Source organism: Oncorhynchus mykiss, chromosome 5 (assembly GCF_013265735.2).
Source record: "Oncorhynchus mykiss isolate Arlee chromosome 5, USDA_OmykA_1.1, whole genome shotgun sequence".
NCBI lineage: Eukaryota > Metazoa > Chordata > Actinopteri > Salmoniformes > Salmonidae > Oncorhynchus > Oncorhynchus mykiss.
This window is the reverse complement of record NC_048569.1, coordinates 58862854-58880166: the sequence shown is the minus strand read 5'-3', so window position 1 is coordinate 58880166 and position 17313 is coordinate 58862854. Positions and strand designations below refer to the sequence as shown.

The 17313-nt window shown below is 38.9% G+C and overlaps 1 protein-coding gene across 5 annotated transcripts; it reads right to left on the bottom strand.

Moving 5' to 3' along the window:
• Nucleotides 1-1754: 1754 nt before the first annotated feature.
• On the bottom strand, nucleotides 1755-17098 carry LOC110524168 (DAZ-associated protein 1). Of its 5 annotated transcripts, XM_036977970.1 has the most exons (14): nucleotides 16922-17098; nucleotides 15649-15689; nucleotides 14819-14985; nucleotides 14195-14260; nucleotides 13059-13166; nucleotides 12730-12778; nucleotides 9513-9595; nucleotides 7032-7179; nucleotides 6744-6773; nucleotides 6164-6316; nucleotides 5437-5604; nucleotides 3719-3811; nucleotides 3228-3247; nucleotides 2456-2584 (listed from the first exon to the last, which is right to left on the bottom strand). In XM_036977970.1, exons 1-13 carry the CDS (start codon nucleotides 16951-16953, stop codon nucleotides 3237-3239), a joined length of 1149 nt encoding a protein of 382 aa, XP_036833865.1. In that variant the 5' UTR covers nucleotides 16954-17098; the 3' UTR covers nucleotides 2456-2584; nucleotides 3228-3236. The 5 variants fall into 5 exon arrangements, with proteins under 5 accessions (XP_021459230.2, XP_021459231.2, XP_036833864.1 ...); XM_021603555.2 differs by lacking the exon at nucleotides 3228-3247 and having other exon boundaries at nucleotides 1755-2584; XM_021603556.2 differs by lacking the exon at nucleotides 3228-3247 and having other exon boundaries at nucleotides 1755-2584; nucleotides 13059-13163.
• Between the last annotated feature and the right edge of the window lie 215 nt (nucleotides 17099-17313).

Sequence of the window (17313 nt, the reverse complement as noted above, 5' to 3'; positions counted from 1 at the left end):
AATAGATTAAAGGATGGATTCTCAATTTCTTGAAATAATATTTAATAATATATCTAAATATAGGCCTGGATCAATAAGCATCGATAATAATAGCCTATATATAAATAAATAATTACTGATCTGGCAATACTTATTTGGTATGGTAGCCTAGCCTAAAATCTCCTGTCATCTATCCGGGATGTCTTCAAGGATGGGAGTAATGGATGCGTAAATGATCAAAAACAGGGGCATCGTCTCCGTTATAGGTTATACATGCGCCTCAGCTATACCGCTCACTTAGTCTACCTAATTTAGTCCATGGCAGGCGTTTGGGGGAAGCCCTTGAGCCCGACAGGGACGCGCATCCTCCACATAATATGTCACTTGTATTCACAAAACAAGCCTAGGCCTATGCTACTTCATTGGAAGTCAAATCAAATCAAATTTTATTTGTCACATACACATGGTTAGCAGATGTTAATGCGAGTGTAGCGAAATGCTTGTGCTTCTAGTTCCGACAATGCAGTAATAACCAACAAGTAATCTAACTAACAATTCCAAAACTACTGTCTTATACAAGTGTACATAAAACACCGTGCCATTACGCACAGATTTGTAAATTAACCTTAAAGTTCGACATAGTAACAGCTAGGTCAGCAGCCTCTAAGTATATACAAGGTGTTGAGGACAGGAGCGGTTCTGGGGGGGGAACACCTTGTGGACCCCCTTGTGGCCCTCCTAAATGTGGAGTATGAAATAATTCTTACATAACTAATTTTTGCTATCATTCTTTCTTTACATCCGTTATTAGACAGTGGCATCTCGGAACACTAATGATGATGAACATGGTCTTTTGCCTTGCTAATGCCTGCAATGCAGCGAAGAAAACGATACGACACAATAACGTCTAATGTAACTGGCCCCTCTGACAGTACAACCCCCCCCCCCCCCCTATTTACTAAAACCAATTGTAAAGTAGTTTCACCAGGTCATCCAACTCGTGCATTTTAAATTTCACAGCAGAGCCAGAGGCATGCAACCAAACCCTTGAATCTTGAAATTTAGCTGCGACTTTGTTCTCGAAATCTTGACGTTTAATTTCAACGTTATTCTCGATATAATGGTACTTAAGAGAAAATTCACGTAAAAGTTCTGTGCATTGAGGCAAAATAATATTTGATGGCTATTCTGTGGTTTTACCATGTGAGACCAAGTGGGTTTGAAAATGTAATCTGCACAATGCATAATTTGTTAGTTTGTTGAGATAAAAGCCATAAATCAGGGAGGGGTATTACACTTTTAATCTACTAGGTCCAGAGCCAGCTGTTTTTCAGTTGTACCGGATTAATTGCACCTACCTGGTGTCCCAGTTCTAAATCAGTACCCGATTAGAGGCGAACGGAGAAAAAAAAAGAGCCGTGGAACTGGCTACGAGGTCCAGAGTTGAGTTTGATGGGCCTCTGTGTACGCAAATATATATTTTTTCAAAACATTTTTTAGAGGGCCCAACCCGTTTGGGTTTGACATGTTCAGGTTTTTGTTGATATTGAGGGAACCTGGTCCATGATTGTCATTCTACTTAACCCTTGAAAATGACGATGGGTGTTATTTTCCCCATAGACTGTCGCCACCCCAGAAACAACACAGCCCCTACCCCTTGATGGTTCATGCAATGCCCCCCCAAAATTGTGTAAAGGGATCCTAAACAGAATATACACCAAGCATATCAAACATTAGGAACACATTCCTAATATTGACAGCAACAAGAGGCAGGATATCTTTAAAACATTTATTTGAAATAAATTCCTTTCTTTTTGCATAAGTGCAAAATGCACTCAAAAACAGCCACCTGAGGGAAGTCTACATCTTTAAATAAAAAAACAAGCAAAGTGTACATTTTTCGTACAAAATTCTCTTTAAAAAAATTGCAGTTTGTGTATAATATATATTCATATTTTCCAAACTTTAAAATAAAGACTCAGAAAATAAACACAATCCACCAAATTAAAAACATTTTCCCTAAAATTTAAAGCTGAGAACTTTAGACCCTGTTTTCAGTTCTGTATCTGGCATAAATATACATATGTCTCTCTCTCTCTCTCTATATATATAGATATATTCTCTGTGCTAGTGTTTGACCAGACAATCAAAACCTATTGCAAAGTAGTAAAGTCCTACTTTAAAACATGTGGGGAGAAACAAAGTTCCTTTCATTTCAACATTTGAAAGAAAGGTTATGCAAAAATCAACTTTTACATCATGTGACATTGTAACAGAAGTAAATTGGAATCCCTGGTTTTATGAGAGTTCACTTTTCCCCCCAAATTGTGTCATTTTGTGTTCCAAAAAACAAACACAGAAATCCAGTTTTGCTTATGACCAGAACACATTTCCCTGACTTTAGAACTGAGCGCTGTGGCGGTCGGAGACGCTCAGCGTCGGTATGGATGAAAGCCCGTTACGTTGTGATTCTGTCCTCGAGCAAAAGCGGCTGCTGTCGGCTGGGGGCCCGCCACCGGTTGTGCTGTTGGTGCCCCGTATGAAGCGGTCTGCTGGCTGGGATCTGCGAAAGTATGGCCAAACCCACTCAGGTCCTGACCATAACCTGTGAGGGTGGGTGAAGAACAGGGAAGAAGGGTTCATTATCACAATCATAAATGGTGCTCATAAACAAACAGATTCCAACCAGCTAGGTGAAAGTCCCTTATTTTACCCAAAATAAATACAGCATTGATCATGGTTTCAGGGCTTCTAATGTTCATGTTAAATATTGTCTTCCATCCTTCATGAGCCTCCATGAACCAACATTCTGAGTTTGGTTAGCCAGTTGAGTGCTTCCAGTGTAAATCAATTGGTCTATTATTTTTAGGATTCAAAAGATGCAATCTGAACTGTTATGAGAGGAATCAACAAAAGGAAAACAGTATAAATGCTTAACAGGTTTTTTATTTTTTTTAAATAGACACTGGATGGCTCCATCTCCCTGCAATCCACTGTAGTCGGAGAAGCAGAGAACTGCATAGACGTTCAGTCCAGATCAGGCTGAACAGTTCCAACTCATGTCGGACAGTACAGAGTAACGAAAAGAAAAGAAATGAAACAGAAAATGGTAGAACACAAGCAAACTTTCCCACAAGGTGCTCAAAGGCTGGAAGAAACATGTGGAAGAGCAGACCTAAAAGAAATCAAATAGATATCGGACATTCATTTCACCAGCCACAAGTGTTTGTTTCTTCATACAAACTCTCCTCTGATTATCATCTTTTATCTGTCAAAGGAGAAGACAGCATATGGGAAAAAACAACAAGTTAATTGACTGCTAACACTTTCAACAGAGAGCAAAATAAAAACGTTAATTATAGTATACCATGAACACACTTTGCCAATTAAATATATATATATATTTTACCAGAAAAGGCAGAGTGAGAGAGGACAAACAAATCTGAGGACACAGGTGTTGTTGGTATGATAAACTACAGCTACGATAGGAAATGAGACATTAACATTCAACAGGCATGGAACCCTGTTAATTGATTTATTATTCATACTGTGAGATATGGTCACGTAATAAGATCTCAATCTCAAATCATTGAATACCGTAGCTGTATTTTTGTTTACTCTAGAAGTATATACTTTGTATGTACAAACATACAAAAGGGACGCAAAGGAACGTAGCAGCTATACGACTTTATACTGAACTGTACTTCTGGTGGTTGGAAAAGACAATGCTCACACCTACCTGCACTACTTCCTCCCTGCACATCCTGACCATTACTGTGAGAAGGACGCGTTGGTCCGTAGGAAGAGGGCTCCTGAGGGTAGATACTCAGGCCTATCAGGGAGACGAGGAGACTAGGTTGACGTAACCAAGATAGTCCACTTTAACATTGTCCCCTTCTTAGACCTGGCACTATGGCTTGGCTTAACACTTAATTATTACACTCCCACTGACTGCCTGCTCTTAAGACTCCTACCATCACTGCACACATCCATCTGGAATTACAAACACATAGGGTGAATGGGCGGGGGGGCACTACTTGCTTAATGCCTTTTGCCGCCTACTAAACAATTCTAAAGTAGGCAGCTAATGCTAACGGTAAAGAGCAGGATGGGTAGGCAAAGCACAAGCATGAAACACTGAACAAGATGGGAAGCTCAACTGACAGTCACAGGGATATATTCAACTGATGCAGTGCATTCGGAAAGTATTCAGACCTCTTGACAAATGTATTAAAAATAAACTGAAATATCATATTTACATAAGTATTCAGACCCTTTACTCAGTACTTTGTTGAAGCACCTTTGGTAGCGATTGAATACTTATGTAAATAAGGTATTTGTTCTTTATTTTTAATACATTTGCTCAAATTTCCAAAACCTGTTTTGGGTTTGTCATTATGGGGTATTGTGTGTAGATTAAATGTTTTTCCTATTCAATCTATTTTAGAATAAGGCTGTAATGAAAAAATGTGGACAAAGTCAATGGGTTTGTATACTTTCCAAATGCACTGTACTATTTTGAAGAGCTATACACTTATAAGAGCTATTAACAAAACAAGATATCTAGGTCTGTCTCTCCCCAGAGATTTTTGTTCACTGACAAATGCCAGTGGGGACGAGGAGGGGGAGACAGAATGAACTAACTAAGCAACATACATTAACCTTTCAAAAAGCAAGGATTTACCAAGGCATTTTGCTTACTAAGGAGGAAGAGGCCTTATGAAAGAGCCCCTCAGTTGATGACAATGCTGGATTTGTACCCGACATGGTACAATAAATATAATTGGAGGAATTGAAAAAAAATCCTGATACAGTGCCTTCAGTCTTCTCATATAAGCTTTCATATTTGTTTGTGGGAAAAGATTGGTCTGAAACCTATTACTCTCAGGAGAAAAATAATCTACAGGATCCATCGACACCATGGAGCTCATGCCAGGAGAGAAAAGCCAGCCAAGTCAATAACAAAAATGGAACAGTTGGTCAAACTGCCTGTAACCTTTGCCAGTAAAATACAATATCTTCCTTGGTCTATCTGCAGTTTGGTGGACATTCCAACTCCTCTCAAAAACAAGATTTCTAGGCAGGATGAACTAATTCAAATCTATCATTGGTTACCCATCCACATCATTACACAGCCCTAAATGGAATATTCTAAAAAAGGTGACACTGAAGAGTCCTGGGTATGGTGGGACTTCTATAGTATCTTTGTGGCCAAGCCGTGGGGGGGTGGGGGCGGGGATATATATGTATGCAAGCGTGCATATGATGTCGTTAAAGCTACATGGTACCAAAGGGGCGAGCTCCTGCTTGTTTTAGGGTTGTAGTAATGAGCTTAGGCTAGGGAGGAGGGGTTGTTTGACCCAATAAAGCATCCAACAAAATGGATCTATCCAGTATAAGCCATAATAACAGCAATGCTGAGGGTGGGGCTAGGGAATGCATGGAGGCTCTACTTACCATACTGGCTGTAAGGGAAGTCTGGCTGTCCCGTGGGTGCTTTGCTGATGTCCTGAGTAGGTGCTGTAGCTGGAACAAACCCTAGCGGCCCTGTTACCGGAGTCGTGGGCGGGGGCGGCACTCCTTGTGGGGCATACTGCTCACCTTGAGGCGTGCCAAAACTGTACCCTAAACCAGTGCCAGATGGAAGAGTAGTTATGCTGTACATTCTGAACTATGAAAGATCACCTGTAAGATATATTTCCATTTTATTATAATCAAAATAATCATACAACCTTTGTCAGCCTAGGCAGTAGGGTTGGACAATATTAGAATGTAATCATATACTGGTGGTATTCAAAAATTATATATTGCGAAGACGATATTAACGTTCTTGTGAAGATAAAAATGGAGAACTAAGCGTGTTACTGTTGGTGTTACATTATTGTTAGCGCTGCAGACAAGCTATTAATTTCTTCGAGACAAAGCTGGTGTTTAAATTATTTTCCTCCATTTTACCTGACTTAACGATGCCCGCATTTGAAACTCGTGCTGACATTTAAGTTTTTTGTGGAGGAATTTGTACATATGTGCAAACACTCATCATAAAGCAATGATTTTTTTTTTTTTTTTACAAAACACACATTTTTGGGGACATAATATTGTTAATTGCAATATGAAAACAAAACCATTTACATAAATAGAAAAAATGCTTTTCTTATGACAACAATACATTGCAGATACTGACCAAACTGAGGTGGTGTGCTGTATCCCTGTTGAGCGTAGGCCTGAGGTGCACCAAACCCCCCCGGCGGGGTCGTTGTGACGAGGAATGCGTTGAACGGTGAGGGGGGCTGGACGGGAGCTCCACGGCCCACAGATAAAGGGGGCCCGTACCCACCTGAGTCAGAGAAAACACAACAGTTACTGAATACGGGATGACAGGTGTCTATTGGTACATTTTTAGTCTTGGATATATCCTGGTTGAAACCCACCGTCAGTAGAGACTGCATATTAGATAACATTTTCACCGCTAGGGTGGTATGATACAAGACTTAAGCAAGGGTGAAGAGTGTTAAGAATAATTATAATTTCCCTCTAGAGACAGATAATGGACTTAGAGTGCCCTCAGGTATCCCAGCTGTCACTGTGATAACACTGGTGCTTAACTGACATTACTTAATTGGTCAATATGGAAAAAGGCAATTGTCTATGACACAATACTTTCTTGATAAGTTAACCATCACAAGACAATAGATAACTATTTTTAAAAAGCTAGTTAGTGCGAGATATCCAAAATAGTCAAGTGATTCAAGGACAAAACGTACCCATGGGCTGGCCTGTAGACACCCAAACTCCTTCAAAAGAGAAAATAGTTTAGTATTTTGCTGGCGCAAAAACAATTCCTCAATATGCAATTTGTAACTATAGTACGTTGATCATTCCTCAAAGTAAAGTTTCAATGTGGACCTAGAAATACAATGTTAATATTTAAAAAAGCAATCAGGAATTTTAACAGTTTGCAATACTATATTTCTCCTAGGTATAATAGAATGTCATGTTCCTGGTCTGACAGAACGAGCCACGTTCTCTGCTCTGGCTGGTCTCCCACTCACCCGGAGGCCCATAACTCTGCTGCCAGCCCTGGGCAGGCTGTGCCGACCAACCATTGGCTGCACTCAGGATGCCTCTGGGTCCCCATTGGTTAGGTTCAAGCTGGCCAGGAGCTTTGCTGTCCCGAGGTTCAGCCCTTTTCACTTCCACCTGGACAAAGGACAAGGAGGGCACAATTTGCAAGACCAGTAGTTTAGAACCAAAATACCTTCCTTACCTGATCTCACCCATTACTAATATTTTTCTTCAACATATCAGCTTGAGAGTGTTTCAGTTTTACATCTTATCTGGGCCATTGCACTTGTGCCTAATGCTGATCAATACTTTAAGGGGAGTTGCGTAACAATATGTTTCTCAGGTACTTCAGTCACAATAAGATATTGCTTAATTGTTGGTTAAATCATTTTGAATAAAGCATAAAATAGCAATTGATTTAAAATGGTGCAAAAATGTCATACATTTTACAAAAATCAGTCTGAGAAACATATTCATATTTCCTGTTTTTGTGCCCTTTAACTTTGATAAAAACATTTATCGGAAGGTAAAGACTTACCTTTTCCCAGCTAACGTTTAAAGAATCTCAATTATATTTAACTTGTAGAACTTCAGAGGGAGATGGATGTACAAAGAAATGTATCATATATATCAGAAGAGGTAAAACATGCAGACAATAGAAATGGACAGTCATAAGTCAATTTAAAAATGAATCTTCATACAGTGTCAGATAATGGAGAAAATTGCAATGGTGCTCAATTGACTAATACCCATCTGATTTGCTCATCTCACACAGAATAGAAGCACTTGGTATTGGACTGGACTAATGTTCAATGAGGTTGAAAAGCCAAATCATTTTGTATCACACCAGATGGTTTTTGAGGCTCCCAGCCCTTATCTGCCCTATAAAATAGTAGCTTCACTTGTTGTAGCCAGCCAGAGATACCAGCAGTTTACCAGAGCGACAAATGGGTTTAAAAACTACATGGTGGGGAAGAGGGGGGGGGGGACTAGACAGAAATAGACTAGGCTCTATGGAGGTTGAGTTATTGGGGTCACCTTGCAAAATGAATCTCAATTTTCCCCCTGCTTTAAGGCGGTGCCACTTTCTTTGCCTCGCCTCTTTCTTCTCTGTTGACCTAATTACAAGCACGTTTCCACGAGTTGCCCTCCGTCTATAGCACAACTACCTGGGTCTTCTCCCACGGGCATCGTGGCTGGGAGTGATGGATACCATGACTTCAATACACTACCCAACAGCGGAACTGGGATTTTGTCCCACAGTTTGATGTGCTCCACTTTCTAATTTTGTAACTTATATCCCCTGCCTCCCCCAAGTCTAAGCCAAAGGTAATGTCAACTCAAGATCAAGCCAAGCCCCGATTCTTTCTGGAAATCAGGACAGTCAAGGAGTCGGTAAGAGGATAGCATAAAGTAGGTAGGGTCCCATACATCAATTATGAACAGACATGGGTTGAGTTCAACTATGAAAAATGGGTCCATATGTCATTGTCCACTCAAATATTCTCTTTCAATCAAAGATAAATGTTGTGTCCTCATATGGGGGGGGGGGTGTAATCACACTATTGAATGCAAATTTTCAAAATTAATTTTGTCAAGATAATGAATGCTATAGGAAAGGACGTCTCAGAAGTAGTTATGCTAATTGTTTATGATAAAACTACAAATCATTCATGACCGAATATAAAAACTAAAATAAAAACTACTGGTATCACAGAACTGTGGCTTCAGGCACCCAATTATCTAAGAACTTGCCGCTGGAAGGAAGTAGTGGATGATAAGGGCTTAAAAGACAGTGTGAATAGATAGCCCTAGAAAAAGGCCCAGCCATTTTGGTTCTCAGACGTGGTCGACACAGTATGGAGATTCTTAATCTGGGGTCACTTAATTTAGGTTCTTTAGGAAATATATCAAATAACTCAAAAAGTAAGTGACCTGCCAACAAAATAATCAAAAAAGAAAAAAAGAACTGAACAAGACCAATCCTTTAGGTGATTTCTCTGTGGTAAAATAAAGCATTTTAGGCTAAACTTATCTCCCATTATATGCTCCAAAACTGGCCACTCCCTTGAATCTCCAAAGCCAGGGCAAGTATCGTTTGAAATAAGATATCGAATACCTTTTACAACCTAAAGGAGAGGTCAAAATAAACAAAGCCTTGGGCGAATACAGAAGTTGTCACTAATATTTCAGGAGGGGTGACCAAGTATTCTTTACAACAAGTACAAGATCAACCAGGCCATTGAAATGTTACGTGATCCAGAAAACAATTGTGACCTGATCTTTTAGGAAAATCTTCAGCCACGTCATTAAAATATGGAGTTTATAAGAGCTTTTGTGCCTTTAAATCTCATTGGTGGCCCCTGAAAATAAGAGCTGTAATTTAAAGTTAACAGCAGCAAACAATGCATCCTGTCGCCCAAGCCTCAGTTTGATCTTGAGGGTAAAATAAAACTACAACTACACACTTTTTTGCCCATGATGTCGTGAAAATGCATGTTGACAGCCTGGTCCACTGATTGTTCGGCCTCGAAAGTAATAAATCCAAAACCTAGCCAACGACCAAGAGTGAATCAAGGTAGCAGGGTGTTGTGACAACACAAGATGAAGAACAGTATTGTGCTCAGCAAGACAAGGATCCATCAAGACTGAGCTGGAGGCTCCTGGGGTTCAGATGATGTCACTGACTTGCAGCGATACACAAGCTGAAGTTTGAGGCCTGAGGCACTTGTATCATCCAAGATAAACTTTGCACCAATCCTTTCCATTAACAACTAAGGTTCCAGCTGTTTTTTTTTAATTTTTTTACTTCTAACACAGCAAAGTCTCCTTGTTCTGTATTCATGTATTATATAGGGGTTTGAAAATGTAATATATCAAATTGTAATATATTTATATCCAGTGCAGTCAGTTGAACTACTGAGGAATATAAAAACTATATAGATTTCATGACACTTAAGTGGTTTCAGAGCATTCATGTATGCATTGGGTGCCAATTGGCCCAGCGGTATTGATGTTAGTTCATTTCATCCAAACCCCAACTTGATCTGCCCCTTGGTATATTGCTGTGTAGCACAATCTGGCAGCATCCATTGTTAATGCATAACAAAACAAAAAATGGAGAAACAGAAACTGTACCATGTCTAAAGCTTTTTCAAGTTTTCCCAAATGTGGTTTTATGTTTTAGAGTCAGCCAGGATAAGCCTAAATGGAAAATTACAATATTGCTTACAACAGCAACACAAAGATATAGGCCATTTTGTCTTACGAAATGTGTAAGTAACAACTAATGATGCCGTCAAGAGTTTGCATGGGGGATAAACAAAGTTCCCGTCAAACATGGTGAAAAACCCAATGGTGTAAGTATTCAACTCTTACTGTACAAAATAAAAACCCTGAAATGAAGGCTTTGATAAGGTGCATAGAGCCTGGGTTATTCTAACAAATCAAATCTAAACTTTAATTGGTGGCGTACACAGTTTTGCAGATGTTATTGCAGATGCATCGAAATGCTTGTTTCTAGCACCAGCAATATCAAGCAAAAACACCATTCATGCCAATGACTACAGTCCCTGCATGATATTAAAAGTTACTCTAGCTGAACCTATGAATATACAGCACTGTAATTGAATCCTTCATTTAATTGTACATTTAGAAGCCCAACATTGGCAAATGTCCTGGTTCTGATAAAGTCTTGTGATTTTTTTGTGGCGATAAAAACTTTCCACAGTACTTGAGTTATGCAGCAGCAGCAATAGCAATAGCCCACTACAGTGAACCAGTTTCATTTTGATAAACTCATACCAGTGGCAGAATTGGGTTGTGAGAAAATCTCCACTCTGGGACCTAACCTGATTCCAATTAAATGTCCTTTGAGACAACCGAGAATTTGAAACCGCAATATTATTTCAAGCTGTCCCAAGCCGCCTGATCTACAACTATAAATATCATCCATCGATGACCTGTCCTTAATCTAGATTCAAAACTTAGTTTAAGCATTTGCAAGCAAACATTCCTAGACAATCTACCCAAAACAAAGGTGTCAAAAACCCAATGTCGTGCTAAGAGCAACAAAACAAAGAAAACTCAAGTTCATAACCATGATGAATCTAAACTTTGTATACACCCCAAATTGACAGCCTGCACATTCCATTTTTGGTTCAAACATCTGGCCTGTACCTCTGTGATACCACTCAGTACACAATAACCTAAAGGAGAAAAGACAAATCTTAAGAGACACCGTTAATCACATTCAAACCATTCACAAGGAGAAGGACAGAAAAATTAAAATAGGAAGGGCTTATACTTACAAAAATACTTAACTTTCTACATACGGGAAAACACTTAATATATATATATATATTTATTTTAAATCCGAAGTCTAAATTTAACAAAAGAAAACTTAGCTTAATACTGAATGTTTAAAAGTATTTTAGTAACAGAAAAGTCTGGATATTATGCTTGATTATGTTAATGTCATTGCTGTGCAACATCGTGTAAATTCAGATGACAAACTATTCTGCTTGTCTCCCCAAAGAGATCAAGGGGTATTGAAATAGAAGAGAGGTAATAAATGACAGGAGTCATTGACTGCTGCATCATTGCTATGTGGGACAAGTGCAGAAGAAACAGCTCTGAGCAAACTACCCAACCTAATGTAACCTACATCTAGGCTAAACAGTTCTGAGCTAACTGACCAGACTAATCAACATCCACCCATGCTTGTCTTGTCATTCTAGGGGTGTGTTTACAGCCCAATTCTCATTCAAATGTTTTACTAATTGGTCTTTTGACCAATCAGGTCTGAAAATCAGCTGATGTGAAAAGATCCGATGTGATTGGTCAAAATACTAATTAGTGGAAAGAATATCAAAACCGGGCTGCCAGTGTAAACACAGCCTAACTATCAACTCATTTACCAGATGAAACTCCTTAATCTGTTCTTCTTAAAAACTATTTCAAATGTCAACCGACTGAAAAACAAGTGAACTGCATCTGCATAATTTAGGGCCATAGGAATTCCTTTCCCCAGCTTCTTCAGGTTTTCCCTCTCAAAATCGCACTAATAGAAAAAACTAAACTGGATGTTGTAAGTCCCCAACAATGCTTAAACCACATCAGGAGACCACTTTTGAGTTCTGGGAAAAATTTGAGAAATGTCTTACCCTTTAATTCCAGTGGGCACCTAGTAAGAGTCCGTTTAGTGATGTTTTTGTAGTACACATGATGGTAGAGTTTGCAAAACAAATATCCACTGGATTGATGCAAATAATAATGACATGAATATCAAGATACTGTACTCAAGTATAGTCATCATGATGAAGCCAATTTATTTCAAACTACATGTAATACTAGTGTGTCCCTTAATAAAACATCTAAATGCATCAAAAGCTGATCCGGTCACACAAAGTCAAGATGTTTGAAATGCCTGCAAACTTTCTAAACTTCCTCCCCATGTAAATAGGACTGCACGGGGAAAGCTTTCCGTATTTAAGGGTGGCATCCATTACAACGCCTGTGAATGAATGAATGACGAACAAGATGTTCCACCAGAAGACACAGGTGGGTCTAGCTATAATTGAGCATGGTGGATTGAATGCAGCTTACTCTCTTTGGGTCAGAATAGTTTGTCATGAGATTTAGAGATGGGAGGTACGGAAGGAAAAAAAAGGGATCAGCTTTTACCTCGGGGCCTCTGTTTTTCCGCGTCATAGATCATTACCACCTCTGTGACCTTGGATTCAACAAAGGAGAACATGGGCTGCATTAGGATACAGGGGGAAAAAATGCTAGTATTGCCATTGCATGCATCTCTCAGTTGGAAAACTAACACATTCTATCAATATCCTCTCCTCATATTCATGGCATTTTAACAGAAAATACTACTTTTCCTGTAGTCTTCCATTAAGCAGTTCCTATATTGGATCCTGTGCAACACATTTAAAACAGTTTTAGGTATTATTTTTTATATAAAAGCTATACAATACCGTATAGACCATTTTAACAGGACTCACCACTCCAAATCTATTGAAATAGTCCCGGAGTTCAGGTTCACCGCAGTTATGGGGGATTCCGCCGACAAATATCTTCTTTGATTTATTGCTGTCAGCTTTGCTACCCTTCTGAAACAAAGAATGGGATCTCAAAGCCAGATCAAGAATCTGTACAGGTGCATCAAATCCAGGACCGAAAGACTGAAAAACAGCTTCTATCTCCAGGCCATCAGACTGTTGAACAGCGATCACACCATCCCCTGTATTAAGAGAGTAGTACTCATGTAGTAAATGAAAGACAAAGATAGACTCGCTCGCACCCACACTCACAGCCAACGCTGCTGTCCCATGTATATGAAGACAAACACTGGACTGTTTCCTTCACACCAAGTATTCATAGTGTATTATTCACATAGCTCATTCTAAAATATCTACTACTGTATGTTCGATTTTTGTTAAACTGTTTATATACTCAAATCTTGACACGGCTCACTAATATCTTCTGCTTTACATATCATCCTCAGTATATATTTTAGGTGGCATATGGATTACTGAGTGTTATTTGGGTTGTTATCTGGATTAGTTCTAACATTTGTGATTTGTTTTTTAGTTTTTCATTATTATTTGTGTACTTGTTAAGACATTTTTTCCTGCATTTTAGGTGCTAGTAACAAGTATTAATACTGCGCCCGCTACAACACCTGCTTAACTGTGTACGCAGCCAATAAACTTGCATTTGAATCACACTGAAGACAATTCACCATCTAGTCAGACAGCGGAGAAGAAATTAGGTTCTCTCATTCTGCCCTGGGGTATAATTCTTCACGTCACATCAATGCAAACACCAGTCCCAAAAGATCAGGGCACACTAGTGCCTTCACTTCAGAGTTACTGAGACAAGCCATTTCAGGATCTCTGTAAGTGATTTAGTAAAAAAAAAAAAAAATTAAGTCTCACAATTACATTTTAGGCTCATTAGTAGAAGTCATGTTCACAGCAATATGCTTCAGTGTGACAGATGAGATTTCTAGAGGCAGATAGGACCCCAGTTTATAAAAAGACCAAAAGGATACAATTTAATCCATTCTACCAAGGCTTGGTGCCCTATTTCTATAGAGGACACATGTAGCCCCAACTAATTAAAATACGCCCCTTACCCAGCCATCCTTCGTTCGCACTTTTTCAGGTTGCATTCCTCTGGGAGTACATGGCTTGGGATCAATCTGAAGACAAGGAATGAAATTGTACATCTCACCCTTCAGTGAAAAATCACCTTCAAATGTTCCCTCCAATTTATCTGGTGAATTAGCCCACTCAATACAGCCACATACAAATTAAATAAATTATGTGTTATACAATTCAAATTATGATAAGTCAAAGTTTATCTTCAAGAGAATGACCTTCACTATGACAAAATTGACCTGTTCATATTGCTGCATAAAGCAACTTGTAGCAAACAAAGCATGTCATGTCCAGCCCACTGCAGTTACATGTTAGTTCAACTAATAGGCATCTGAAGAGGCAACACTTGTTTGGCAAACAGCCTGCTTTCATGTCCATGAATGTCCTTCAGAGCCAGCCTTACATTTACTGAAGATACCAATGCCAGTTATGAATTCCCTACTACTTGCTCTTGCACAGAGTATCATCTACATGTAATACTTCAGATAAAATGTTGACATTCCCATGCAGTGCTTAATTATTCTAATACTTTAAAAAAGGCATAATTGATAAGACACATATTTTACTTTCCTTATTCAAGCTGCAAAGTGCATACTCACATTTCTGCCATCAAGATTATGGGGTTTGGTCTCCAGTACAGTCCGGACACAGTTGGGGTCTTTGAATTTGACAAAACCAAAGCCCCGTGACTGATTTGTGGTTTTGTCCTTCATGATGACACAATCAACTACTTCCCCATACTGCGAGAAATAGTTTCTCAAAGTTTCTGATAGAAAAGAGGACATTGACATGAGTGGGACGATCCGTTACAGGATCCTTTAGGGATACATACATAGCCTAGTGTCCTGACATTATGGGTAATGCTTTTCAAAGTTAACTGAATGCAAAGTATTTAGTATTTCATTAAGATCCCCATTAGCTGTTGCCAAGGCAGCAGCTTCTCTCCCTGGGGTCCAAACAGACAAAACATTACATCAAACAAAACATTGTGCATTCAAAAGCATGACACACATGTATCTTTGGAGGCAGGGCATGGAGGTTTCAACAAATAATTGTCATAACAATCACATCGAATTCTTATAACTGCTTTTCTTGTCATTGAAAGCCCCAAGGAAGTACCAAGGAAGGATGCACAAAAATACATAGTACTGTGGCTATTGCTCATAACTTCAGAAAACACTGTCAGAGTGAAGAGCGTGGTGTAAAGACACACTGCCCAATCAAGCATGATACAGAGAAGGGCCCTGGACCATAGCTACAGACAAACTCACTTAAGACTAGATATGAGCAACTATGAGAAAATCCTGCATGTGTACTTTAATTACAATACACACTAACATGCCACCCTTTGGTACTCCTTCAAGCACAACAGTATGTGCACTGCAATACGCCTAATATTGACTGGTTGGTAAGTAGACAGCTGACTCACCCTGTGTTGTACTCCAGTCCAAGCCACCCACAAACAGTTTCCTATAAAACGAGAGAAAAAAAACGAGAGAAAGAAATTTAAGCAAAACCTGAGATGGTCCATCATTCCTGGGACACAGGAACACATTCTCAAATGGTTCTGATGCGTTAACATGTGAAAACTGACTGTGCCACATAATTGTAATGTAACCTCACAATAGATAGAGTTATTTTACTGCAGGTATATTTCTTTAAGCTGCTGCTGATGCATATCAACAAACCTTGCTTTCTACTCAAATACTGGAATAAAGGTGACTTGTTTAGCACCGACAACACCTCTGGTCTTGTTTTGAAACCTTATGCCACGTATACAAGCTAACATAAACCAGGCAAGCGAAGATATGAATTTAAGCTAGCTAAATTAGCTAACTAAAACATTAATTATCCATTCAACTTGAAAGAGCGTTAGCTAACGTTACAAATTTGACTTTAGTTAATCTTATAAACCAACGTTAGTTATATGCCGCAAGTAAAACATAAAATAGGTAAAATACCATTGCTTCAACTATAATTTGATATGGATAATGTTGACGGATCAAACCAATATTATTACGATGCTCTCAATCTTATGCCCTGAAGTCAGTTCTCTATCAAGTTCAAGAGTAACAGCGCAATATTAGCTATCTCCAGCAACTAGCCACAATTGAAAGTTAACTAGCTTCTGGTATATTTTTTAAGCATGTAGTGTTAACTAACGTTATATTCTGTCAACTTCAATCAAACTTGAAATTGGCTACTCCACAAAACGAAGATATCACCAGGAGTCGACACTTGGCTAACGTTACCGTGCCGTATTGGTACTTCACCACTTTGCTAGCTAGTTAACGTTAGCTGCTAACGCTAGAGAGCCAACTTGTTTCGGTTTATATTTATTGTGTTGTTAGTTAACTAACTAGCTGAATAGTTGAGTATTTCAATGAATTATTCAATGACACCATGTAAACATTACTTTTGACTAGCTATCTAGTTACCTAAACCAATGTCATGCATGTTTCCAAATTATTCTTAACTAGCTAGGCTAAAGTCAACTAACGTTCGCAAACTAGCTAGTTAACGTTAGTTACCAGTAGTTATAAATATAAAAACGCCAACTAGCTAGCTAACGTTAGCTAGCTGAGTAAAAGTGGTGATGCAGGTAATATCTATCACAGTAATTCATTGATTGAAGTTAAAATGCAAAGGAGTATATACTTATATAACTAATTCTCATTAATTAGGTGGCGATCACATCTTACCCAACTTCATCTCCGGCTAAATTGCTGTTCATTTCTAAGGCTAGTGCAGGGAACGGGTATGCTGTCACTAGTTTATTGCTTCAGTACTGCTCTTCTCGAGGAAGGTCACTCCGCTTTTGGTTCAAACTGAATCTGCGCAATGACGACGTTTGCCACACGGGGTCACCAGCCAGGGGGTGAAAAAAATGTAATAATATACAGACAGTTGTGGGATATGTAGTTGAAATTCAAGATGTAGTCTCTTCATTTACAAATTAGATCAGAAAATAAAATAATACAGCCACACGGCATTGCTTGTGGATGTACTATATAGTGCTGAGTGATTAGTGCTTTGAGGTTGGTTCGGTTTCGGTTCGATTATTACAAAAGAAAATGTAGACATTAAATGTATA